This window comes from Syzygium oleosum, unplaced genomic scaffold (assembly GCF_021117445.2).
Source record: "Syzygium oleosum isolate NSW1041296 unplaced genomic scaffold, Sole_v2.1 Sole_v2.04, whole genome shotgun sequence".
NCBI lineage: Eukaryota > Viridiplantae > Streptophyta > Magnoliopsida > Myrtales > Myrtaceae > Syzygium > Syzygium oleosum.
In genome coordinates, this window is record NW_026607488.1 from 9,842,666 (window position 1) to 9,855,005 (window position 12,340).

The 12,340-nt window shown below is 39.5% G+C and overlaps 1 protein-coding gene and 1 pseudogene across 1 annotated transcript; both read left to right on the forward strand.

Annotated features, from left to right (window-relative positions):
• The first annotated feature begins 461 nt into the window (after positions 1-461).
• Positions 462-3,113, forward strand: LOC115679424 (probable pectinesterase 55). The gene is made up of 5 exons (XM_030603007.2): positions 462-771; positions 1,088-1,247; positions 1,448-1,657; positions 1,944-2,191; positions 2,791-3,113. Exons 1-5 carry the CDS (start codon positions 503-505, stop codon positions 2,948-2,950), a joined length of 1,047 nt encoding a protein of 348 aa, XP_030458867.1. The 5' UTR covers positions 462-502; the 3' UTR covers positions 2,951-3,113.
• Positions 3,114-6,385: 3,272 nt separating this feature from the next.
• On the forward strand, positions 6,386-9,129 carry LOC115679423 (probable pectinesterase 55; annotated as a pseudogene).
• The last annotated feature ends 3,211 nt before the right edge of the window (positions 9,130-12,340 follow it).

Below are 12,340 nucleotides of genomic sequence, written 5' to 3' on the forward strand. Positions count from 1 at the left end.
TCTGTTAGTTTTCGCGACATCTTAGAATGTCTTGTCTCTTAATTTTTCGTTTCTTGACCCATGACCTAGGGGTTGTTCATAGTCTTCAACTAGACCTAACAGCAGCCCTAAATTGACCTTATTTTGAATAACTCCCGCACACGTCCCACGAAGCAGCTTATGTTTTCCTCCCTAACTGATCCAACCTTCAATTTTGTACACACATGCCGACTCCCCTGGTCAGCCAATTTTCACACGAAAAGTCCCCTTAGTCAAACCAACATATAGGCTTGTATGGATTTGTAGTTGACATGCACCAGATTCTGATTTGAACACAATGGACCGTTGACCATTCCAGAGTCAAACTTTCATCCCCCATCTCTCACAGAGTTCTATCTCCCGCCAAACTTCCAAGAAATCCCGAGCTATAAATATGGGGGTCCATAATCTTCATTGAGCATGCAATCCCCAGTTGGTGATATTAAGTCTGTCTTTTTCCTCTTCTCGCTCCAACTGTACGCTCATGGCTTCTTCAAGATTGGTCGAATTGTTTCTCCTGTGGAACCTGTGCGGTTGGATTATTCTTATTCTGCATGCAAACTTCACGGAGGGACTAGCCGATGATAGTGATTGGCTCCGACGGATTAGCGGGAACGTGGCGCCTTACCGGACAATCTTTGTCGACCCATCGGGGCGGCTCGGCAACTTCACCACCATACAGTCTGCCATCGATTCCGTTCCCTCGAATAATAGTAACTGGGTTTGCATCTATATCAAGAAAGGGATTTACAGGTATCCTTCGAATAATTTCTTTCTCTTTCTTCACTAAGACTTCGTTAAATTCACTTCTGCTCCAAGTTTTGGAAATAAACCGAAGATTAAAACTGGAAAAGAAGGGGAAGGGCAATCCTTAATTCTTTTATGTTCTCTCTGCATGTGTCAAATATTCAACGGAAAAAACAAGGAAACTTGAGAATTTATGTTTTGATAAAGATTGTCCCATTAAATGTAGCAACGTTGAATATTTGTAATGATATTAAGAAGAAAAATTGAAAGTTCTTTACAAAGGTTGAACAAGAGATGAGAAGTGCCTATTGTCGAAATGCAGGGAGAAGGTGAAAATACCGGAGGACAAGCCATACATCATCCTCAAAGGACAAGCAAAGAAGACAACCGAGGTCGTGTGGGACGACCACGAGAACATTGTGCAGAGCCCGACTTTCACATCTCTGGCCAATAACATCATCGCTAAAAGCATAAGTTTCAGGGTAAGAAAATCCAACAAATTACTGATCTTGGAAAAGAATGATTTTCAGTTAAAATAAGCAGGGTATCGCTAGAGCCTAAGAGTCGGTTTTTCCAATAGAGTGGTCACACGTATCGCATATCCAGCGGTGGTCGTATAATTTGCTTGACTTAATAAAAATTGAACTATATGCTAACTTACTTCTTTAACCTTTGTTCGCAGAATTCTTATAACAATCCGGTTAATAAGAAAATTCCTAGGGTTCCAGCAGTCGCGGCTAGGGTTTCAGGGGACAAGAATGTGTTCCACAGGTGTGGTTTCTATGGTTTGCAAGATACGTTGTGGGACGACCAAGGACGACATTATTTCAAGCGCTGCACTGTCCAAGGCGCCGTCGATTTTATCTTCGGTGGTGGGCAGTCCATTTACGAGGTAATTGACTTTCTGAGAAGCAACCCTATATTGCAGTGAATGTATATTAAGAAATTCTGTCAAGATTCTTTGATTTCATCTTTTTGCCAATCCCGCCATCTTGTATTAAGTTGGGTGATATACATTTCGAGTAACTTCTATTTGTTCAACTTCTTAGCGTTTGGTAAATCTTGTTGCTCTCACAATTTGACTTTTGTTCAGCGTAAAGCACCAAAGGATTTTTAAATAGGTGAATATTGGCAATGTTTTTCATAATTTGTTGATCGTCATGCATTCCATTTTGTAGAATTGTGCAATATCAGTGCTTGGAGGAGCCCTAGGGACTGGAGTGACGGGATTCATCACAGCGCAAGGAAGGAGCAACCCAGACGATGCAAGCGGGTTCGTGTTCAAGGAGTGCAATGTGTTTGGCTCCGGCTCGGCCTTGTTGGGAAGGGCGTGGAGAGCCTACGCAAGAGTCGTCTTCTATCACTCCAATTTCACCGACGTCGTGAATCCTCGAGGCTGGGACGCATGGAATTTTGCCGGACAAGAGTGCGTTCTCTATCCACCATCCTCTTTTAGTTGATCCATCTTGAAAAATTACCTAAAGCGCATATTGATCATGATTCTTGAATGCTTCAAACAATGTATATTAACGTTGACTAGTAGCTTTACACATAAACTTTTTAAAGTTCAAATAATATTTTAGACTTTGGCGGGAAAATAAAATAAAAATTGATTTTTTTCTTTTTATAAGCCAAAACAAACATCCCCAGATCAACCAAGACACATAAAATTTAGTGAAATTTAATTTAGACTCATAGACACAGTGGGCCAAAGCGAGTAATTTTTTCGTTCCCCATTTTTGTCGAGATTACTTGCACAGATATTTGTACTTGTACTAGTACTTTTTCCTATTTTACTATAAAGAGACCTTGTTGTTGACATCAGTTTGGAATTTATCCTTGTCCCTATTTTAGTTTCACTTTTAGGTTTACTATTACCCTCTAATTGATTAGAAACAAAGAAATAACTAGCTAGCTTTCCATTCTCTAAAAAGGGTGTTTTATCTCAAGATTTGTTCCTTTTCGAAGGCTAATAAATTAATAATAGTAGTATTGAAGGTTGACTTTTCTTTTACCTTTGATCAGGTCCCAATTGAGCTTTTCAGAATACGGGTGCTACGGACCCGGGTCGGATACTTCTCTCCGGGTGAGTTGGGAGAAGAAGCTGAACGCGGCGACGATCAACCAGTTGACCGGCACGAGTTTCGTCGACTCCGAAGGATGGCTAAGCAGTCAGCCCTTCTGATACACTGCATGGATTTGGATTACCTTCTGTTATTCCCTTTTCCATCACGGAAATGAGTGAATTAGTTGATTGGATTATTGGCATGTAACTAGGAATAGGTGGTTCAGAAGTTGGTGTAGTTATGTCCATCTTTTTGCTGATGTAAATTGTCATTCATCACATTCTTTTAGCCATGTCCCTGTGCAAAAGTGATCTTCTTCCTCTTTTAGCTGAGTCAATGCATTTGTTCTGTAACTATGTAAACGGTATTGTAAACGGTATACCAAAGAGGGTTCTTATTGACTAATAACCCGTTTACTTCATTATGTGATCACCTCACGTGGAAAAGACTCAAAACAAAATAAAAAGCAATGTCATACAACATCAACCGAGATCACTGAAGATTAACAGTAGCTAGAAGAATTGAAGAGTAACGTATGATCTATGTGTTGCGGGCAGTTGTATCTTCGAGAATCGATATAAATAGCACAACATCGACCATGGATCATCCTGGACATCCTATTACCAATGAAAACAATTCATCAGTCTCAAAATTACCGCAAATTTTTTACCTGATTGCACAGCTTTGTTCTGCATGTGAGATAAGACACAGAACATGTATTGTCTATAACCTCAGCACCTTAGCAAGTTTCTTCGAAGACCATTGAGTCTGATGTTTGGAATGCTCTGCAGCTCTCGATTGAGAGACCTTCTATCTACTTCAAAGGAGAAACATTGGTGAATCTCCTTGGGAAAACCCAGATCAATCTCTTCCTCCAGCAAAAAGAGGTGGCGATGCCCCCGGAAACTTGAGGGCACAAGTTTTCTCACTTGATGTATTGAGTAGGAACGCACATATGGAATATTGCGTTCTTGATGACGCGACACACTTTGAATACTTGTCAAAAGAAAAAAAGAGAGAGACCCTTGTCCGAACATCTAATAATCATAACCTCACCACATTATAATCAACAAATTCTCGTCATAAGGATAAGAAATTTAGGATGTGTATGGTAACATTTATATTTCCGGGAACAATTTCTATTCAGAAATGGTATTTTCTATTTATATTCTTTGGACAAGTTTTTGAGTAAAAGAACACGTTTAGTAACTGCATAAAATTTATATTCTCGGAGTAGAAAAAGAACATAAATGCATTTGGTATGACCCTAAAAATTTGCATTCCCAATTTTTTCATTTAATTATAAAATGTCAATGGAGACTTAATAAATCATGTTTGGATAAAAATGGACTTTTATAATGACTTAACCGATCAAGATATTCTAAGATGGCCTCAGAAAATCCAGTATAATAGTTAGTCATAGATGGATGATTGGAAATGGTAGTAGAGAATTTCACTGATTTATAACTCACAATATGAGGTTGAAAGTAAATATTTGGCATTACAACAATTAGGTGCATAGACCTTTTGAGCTTTACAGTGTAGAGTGTTGGGTTTAGGGAGTAGGATGTAGGGGTGGGGTTTAGTGTGTAGGTTATAGGGTGTAGGGTTTAAAGTGTAGGGTGTAGGGCATGGGGTGAAGGGCTTACGATTTTAAGGTTTAGGATGTAAGGTTTAGAATTTAGAATTTAGGGTGTATGGTGTAAGGTATAGGGTTTAGGGTGTATGGTGTAGGGGTTTATGGTTTAAATTACGCTGAGCTTGTTTCTCTAAAATGACATTGTTTCTATTTTTGTTCCTGGAACAAAAAAGTAGATTTTTTTTTACTTTTTGTTTCTATTTCAAAACTATTCCCTAACCACTTATTTATTCCGGGGAATAGAAAAATTAACCGCTGTATATAAACAAAAATCTATTTGTTTTCTGTTCTTGGAAACAAAAATAAAAAAAAACTAAGATATAAAAATGTTGCCAAACAAGTCATTAGTGTGTCTAACTTTGTTCTTTTCATAGTGGCAGGTTGATTTTTGTTGGGGTTTTCCGGAGCAGGTGGTCAATTTATAAGTATGAGGAAAAGTCTCACTCTTTGAGGTAGCTTTTAAGGTGAAAGCTATCCAAGATCACTCATCAATCTGTATCAGAGCCCAAGTTATCAACAAGTTTGGACCTAACAATTACTTAGAGAGAGTTGCTGCAGCTTTGACCTATGCTCGATATGTGAGAGAGAAATTATTAGAGTTATCCCACATCGGTTGTAGAAGGGGCAGGTGATCAGTTTATAAGTATAAGAAGTGTAAGGGAAAGTCTTATTCTTTAAATTAGCTTTTGAGATGAGTGAGGCCTAAGATCACCCAACAACTTTAGTAAATTTTCTATTTTGTAGAAAAAATTAAAGCTAATACCACCGATTCATTATGATGAGATTATCTATTTCGAAAAGGGCCACTCCAAGACCACCAAACTGCAAATATATATAGTCAGTCACATGCAATTTGTGTAACGAAGGACACCATCCCTTAGTTCGCAAGCTACCAACCCCACTACTCGACACTTCTAATTTAATGGGCAACAGTTACCCTCACAATAATCAACACGAGCCTATACATAATCAATCAATTGCTCCCTCAATCCTACCAAATTAGGCTCTTGAACAGTTGGACCTCCACTCTCTCTCTCTCTCTCTCTCTCTCTCTCTCTCTCTCTCTCTCTCTCTGATTCAAAAATAGGTGTTCCTCCAAATTAGGGTCCCAAAGAATTAGTACGTTTGAGTTTTTATTATGAAGTTGAACAAAGCAAGTTGACAACCTCAGGCCATTCTCAGCATCCTTGTAGCCTAATACATAGTCAGATAAGTGCGGCGTAGAAAAGTTCAATCAAAACTACAATTCGTGTCATTTCAAGAGCCATGCAAATCCCACTTACGAAAAGGCACTAAGCAGCTAATGTTTACATCATCCCTAGAGTCATCCTCCCATTCCATGAGAACAATGTTACAATGTCACATGTCAACTGATGCTGTCTATGTGGACGGTTAATGCTGTCTCTTAATTTTATAATGTGAAGTTTCCACTTTAGAAGTAAAATAACATACCGTTTCTTTGTCTAATTAATGCAGACCAATCCTTTCTTCATTTTTCGTTTCTTGTACGATGATTTAGGGGTTGTTCATGCTCTTCAACTCGACCTAACAGCAACCCTGAATTGACCATATTTTGACAAACTCCCCCACAAATCCCAGGAAGCGGCTTATGTTTTCCTCCCTAACGGATCTAACCTTCAATTTTGTACACACGTGCCGACTCCCCTGGTCAGTCAATTTTCACACGAAAAGCCCCCTCAGTCGAACCAACATGTACGCTTTTATGGATCTATAGCTGACATGCACCTGATTCTGATTTGAAAACAATGGACCGTTGACAATTCAAGAGTCAAAATTTGATCACCCATCTCTCAGAGTCATATTTCCAGGTAAACTTCCAATAAGTCCCGAGCTTTATATATGGAAGTCCATCATCTTCATTGAGCATGCAACCTCCAGTCTGTTTCCTCTTCTCGCTCCAACCGTACGCTCATGGCTTCTTCAAGATTGGTCGAATTGTTTCTCCTGTGGAACCTCTGCGGTTGGATTATTCTTCTTCTCCATGCAAAATCCACGGAGGGGCTAGCGGACGATAGTGATTGGCTCCGACGGATCAGCGGGAACGTGGCGCCTTACCGGACAATCTCCGTCGACCCTTCGGGGTGGCTCGGCAACTTCACCACCATACAGTCTGCCATCGATTCTGTTCCCTCAAATAATACGAACTGAGTTTGCATCTATATCAAGAAAGGGATATACAGGTATGCTTCGAATAATTTCTCTCTCTTTCTTCACTAAGACTTCGTTAAATTCACTTCTGCTCAAACTTTTGGAGAGAAACTGAAGATCAAAACTGGAAAAGTAGGGGAAGGGAAATCCTTAATTCTTATATGTTATCTCTGCATGTATCAAATATTCAACGGAAAAAACAAGGAAACTTGAGAATTTATTCTTTGATAAAGTTTGTCCCATTAAATGTAGCAACGTTCAATTTTTTTAATGATATGAAGAAGAAAAACTGAAAGTTCTTTACAAAGGTTGAACATGAGATGAGAAGTGCCTCATGTTGAAATGCAGGGAGAAGGTGAAAATACCGGAGGACAAGCCATACATCATCCTCAAAGGACAAGCGAAGAAGACAACCGAGGTCGTGTGGGACGACCACGAGAGCATTGTGCAGAGCCCGACTTTCACATCTCTGGCCGATAACATCGTCGCTAAAAGCATCAGTTTTAGGGTAAGACAATCCAACAAATTACTCATCTTGCAAAAGAAAGATTTTTTGACGAAATTGACAGGGTATCACTAGAGTCTTAAGAGTCGGTTTTTCCAACAGAGTTCTCACACATATCGCATATTGACTTAATAAAAATTGAACTATATGCTAACTTATTTCTTTAACTATTGGTCGCAGAATTCTTATAACAATCCGGTAAATAAGAAAATTCCTAGGGTTCCAGCAGTCGCGGCTAGGGTTTCAGGGGACAAGAATGTGTTCCACAGGTGTGGTTTCTATGGTTTGCAAGATACGTTGTGGGACGACCAAGGACGACATTATTTCAAGCGCTGCACTGTCCAAGGCGCCGTCGATTTTATCTTCGGTGGTGGGCAGTCCATTTACGAGGTAATTGACTTTCTGTGAAGCAACCCTATATTGCAGTGAATGTATATTAAGAAATTCTGTCAAGATTCTTTGATTTCATCTTTTTGCCAATCCCGCCATCTTGTATTTAGTTGAGTGATAAACATTTCGAGTAACTTCTATTTGTTCAACTTCTTAGCGTTTGGTAAATCTTGTTGCTTTCACAATTTGACTTTTGTTCAGCGTAAAGCACCGAAGGGTTTTTAAATAGGTGAATATTGGCAATGTTTTTCGTAATTTGTTGATCGTCATGCATTCCATTTTGTAGAATTGTGCAATATCAGTGCTTGGAGGAGCCCTAGGGACTGGAGTGACGGGATTCATCACAGCGCAAGGAAGGAGCAACCCAGACGATGCAAGCGGGTTCGTGTTCAAGGAGTGCAATGTGTTCGGCTCCGGCTCGGCCTTGTTGGGAAGGGCGTGGAGAGCCTACGCAAGAGTCGTCTTCTATCGCTCCAATTTCACCGACGTCGTGAATCCTCGCGGCTGGGACGCATGGAATTTTGCCGGACAAGAGTGCGTTTTCTATCCACCATGCTCTTTTAGCTGATCCATCTTGGAAAATTACCTAAAGCGCATATTGATCATGATTCTTGAATGCTTCGGATTGTTACAATGTATATTAGCATTGACTAGTAGGTTTACATAAAAAATTTGCCCTTAATATTTTTAAAGTTCAAATAATATTTTAGATTTTGGTGGGAAAATAAAATAAAAATTCGTTTTTGCTTTTTATAAGCCAAAACAAACATCCCAATCGACCGAGACCTGGAAAAATTAGCGAATTTTAATTTAGACTCATGGACATAGCGGGCCAAAGCAAGTAATTTTTTCGCTCCCCATTTTTGTCGAGATTACTTGTGCAGATATTAGTACTTGTACATTTACTTTTTCCTATTTTAGTATAGTGAGACCTTGTTGACATCAATTTGGAATTTATCTTCGTCCCTATTTTAGTTTCGCTTTTAGGTTTACTATTACCCTCTAATTAATTAGAAACAAAGCAATAACTAGCTAACTTTCCATTCTGTAAAAAGGGTGTTTTATCTCAAGATTTGTTACTTTTCAAAGGCTAATAATAGTAATATTGAAGGTTGCTTTTTTTTTTCCTTTGATCAGGTCCCAATTGAGCTTTTCAGAATACGGGTGCTACGGATCCGGGTCGGATACTTCTCTCCGGGTGAGTTGGGAGAAGAAGTTGAACGCGGCGATGATCAACCAGTTGACCGGCACGAGTTTCGTTGACTCCGAAGGATGGCTAAGCAGTCAACCTTTCTGATACACTGCATGGATTTGGATTACCTGCTATTATACTCAATTCTTATTCCCTTTTCCATCGCGGAAATGTGTGAATTAGTTGATTGGATTATTGGCCTGTAAGTAGGAATAGGTGGTTCAGAAGTTGCTGTAGTTGCGTCGTTCTTTTTGTGTATTTATCTCTCTGTTCATCCCATTCTTTTAGCCATTTCTATGTGCCAAAGTGACTCTGGTTCTGTTCCTCTTTTAGCTGAGTCAAAGCACTTGTTCTGAAACCAAGAAAACGGTATCCCAAAGAAGGAATGTCATTGAACCGAGGCTTACTGAGTAGTAACCCGTTTACTTCACTATGTGATCATTTCACTTAGGAAGATTCAAAACAAAATAAAAGCAATGTCATACGACATCGTCCCCGATTACTGAAGATTAACAATAGCTAGAAGAGCTGAAAATGAACTTATGATTTTTGTATCGAGGGCAGTTGTATCTTCGAGAATCGATATAAGGAGCACAACATCGACCACAGATTGTCCAGGACATCCTATTACCAATAAAAACAAATCATTAGTCTCAAAATTACTGCAGATTTCTTACTTGATTGCACAGTTTCGTTATGCAAAACTTGTACCGTCTAAAAACCTCGGCACTTTAGAACGTTTCTTCGAAGACCTCAGAGTCTGATGTTTGGAATGCTCTGCAGCTCTCGATTGAGAGACCTTCTATCTGCTTTGAAGGAGAAACATTAGTGAATCTCCTTGAGAAAACCCGAATCGTCCTCTTCCTCCGGCAAAAAGAGGTGGCGATGTCTTCGGAAACTTGAGGGCACAAGTTTTCTCACTTGATGTATTGAGTAGGAACGCTCAGATAGAATATTGTTGGGGTTTATCCCACATTGGTTGTGAAAGGGATTGGTGATCAGTTTATAAGTATAAGAGAAAGTCTCATCCTTTGAGTTAGATTTTGCTGTAAGAGAAGCCCAAGGCCAACCAACTTGAATATTTTGTTCTTATTGACGCGACACACTTTGAATACTTGTCAAAAGAAAAAAAAAGAGAGAGACCCATGTTTAAACATCTAATAATCATAACCTCACCACATTATATGATCAATATATTCTCATTATAAGGATAAGAAATTTAGTGTCTATAACTTTATTCTTTTCATAGTGGCAGGTTGACTTTAGTAAATTTTCCATCTTTTGTAGAAAGAAGCTAATACCATTGATTCATTATGATGAGATTATCTATTTCGAAAAGGGCTACTTTATATTGCCCACCAAACTGCAATTATATATATGGTCACGTGCAGTTTGTGTAATGAAGGACACCATCCCTTAGTTCGCAAGCTACCAACCCCACCACTCAACACTTCACTTCTAATTTAAAGAGCAACAATTGCCCTCGCAACAATCAACACGAGCCTATACATAATCAATCAATTGCTACCTCGAGCCATTCTCAGCATCCTTGTAGCCTAATAACTAGTCAGATAAGTGCGGCATAGAAAAGTTCAATCATATCTACAATTTGGGTCATTTCAAGAGCCATACAAACCCCACTTAAGAAAAGGCACTATACAACTAATGTTTACATTATCCCCAGAGTCATCCTCCAACTCCATTAGAGCAAGGTTATAGTGTCACATATCAATTAACATGGACCAACAATCACCATTCGTGTGTCCAACCAGACAACCAAATCTATAGATTCATAAGTAGTACGAAGTTCTGGCAACGCGCACGCACATACACACAGATGTACATGTGGTCTGCGATAAACCCTCGCTTATGGGAGCAATCTTAATGTTCCCCTACTGATGAAGATCTAGACACAGAGATAGTGAAGGCAAGATATGTTAATGTTGACGCACGAATAAAATGATAGTCATACATTTCGTCAAAGGGAAGGGAATTTTTCAATTTTTGGCCCAAAAAAAGTAGTTCATTAGTATTTTGTGGACGTTCAATGCAGTATTTTGATATTATTCTGTCAAGTTTCCCCTTTAGAACTAAGACAACTTAATGTTGCTCAATCTAGTCGATGCAGACCAATCATTCCGTTAGTTTTCCAACATCTTAGGGTGTCTTTTCTCTTAAATTTTTCCTTTTTTGTCTGTTGATTTAGGGGTTATTCACGATCATCAATCCGACCTAACAGCAACCCTGAATTGACCATATTTTGAATAACTCCCACACATATCAATGGTCAGCCAATTTTCACACGAAAGGCCCCCTTAGTCAAACCAACATATAGTCTTGTATGCATATATAGTTGACATACACCAGATTGTGATTAGAGTATGCGGCTTTACAATCACGAACACACTACAATTTGAACACAATGGACCGTTCACCATTCAAGAGTCCAACTTTGATCACCCATCTGTCATAGAGTTTTAATTCCCGCCAAACATCCAATAAGTCCCGAGATCTATATATGCAAATCCACCATCTTCATTGAGCATGCAACCTCCAGTTGGTGATATTAAGTCTCTGTCTGTTTCATCTTCTCTCTTTAACTGTACTCTCATGGCTTCTTCAAGATTGGTCAAATCGTTTCTCCTGCAAAACCTATGCGGTTGGACTATTCTTCTCCTCCACGCAAGATACACGGAGGGACTAGCGGATGATAGTGATTGGCTCCAGCAGATCAGCGGGAACATCGCGCCTTACCGGACAATCTTCGTCGACCCGTCAGGGCGGCTCGGCAACTTCACCACCATACAGTCCGCCATCGATTCCGTTCCCTCGAATGATAGGAACTGGGTTTGCATCTATATCAAGAAAGGGATTCACGGGTATCTTTCGAATAATTTTTTTCTTTTTCAGTAAGACTTCTTTAAATCCACTGTTGCACCAACTTTTGGAAAGAAACTGAAGATCAAAATTTGAAAAGAAGGGGGAGGGCAATTTTTAATTTCCAATTCTAATACTATGGCTGTGTTGTAATATCATAACATGATTTCATTAATGAAAATATGCCCTTATCTAAGTTTCCAACATATGATAAAAATTTGTACAGAACGTAAGTGCAGATTCATGTGGACACGCATATCATTATATTTGTAATTTCCCGAACTTAGAATACTTTTTATCGTCATGCTTTTCTTTCCATAGAATACTACAATATCGGTGCTCGGAGGAGCCCTAGGGGCTGGGGTGACAGGATTCATCACAGCGCAAGGAAGGAGCAACCCAGACGATGCAAGCGGGTTCGTGTTGAAGGAGTGAAATGTGTTCAGCTCCAGCTCGGCCTTGTTGTGAAGGGCGTGGAGAGCCTACGCGAGAGTCGTCTTCTCTAAAAAGGGTGTTTTATCTCAAGATTTGTTTTCAAAGGCTTTATTATAGTTGTATTGAAGGTTGCTTTTTTCTTTCCTTTGATCAAAATGGATCGGGTCCCAATTGACGTTTTCAGAATATGGGTGGTATGGACCCAGGTCGGATACTTCTCTCCGGGTGAGTTGGGAGAAGAAGCTGAACCCGTCGACAATCAATCAGTTGACTAGCACGAGTTTCGTCGACTCCGAAGGATG

Coding starts and splice junctions, on each gene's coding strand:
- LOC115679424 (XM_030603007.2), top strand. CDS start 503: ATGGCTTCTTCAAGATTGGTCGAATTGTTTCTCCTGTGGAACCTGTGC. Junction 772..1,087: donor ATCAAGAAAGGGATTTACAG/GTATCCTTCGAA, acceptor GTCGAAATGCAG/GGAGAAGGTGAAAATACCGG. Junction 2,192..2,790: donor TGGAATTTTGCCGGACAAGA/GTGCGTTCTCTA, acceptor ACCTTTGATCAG/GTCCCAATTGAGCTTTTCAG.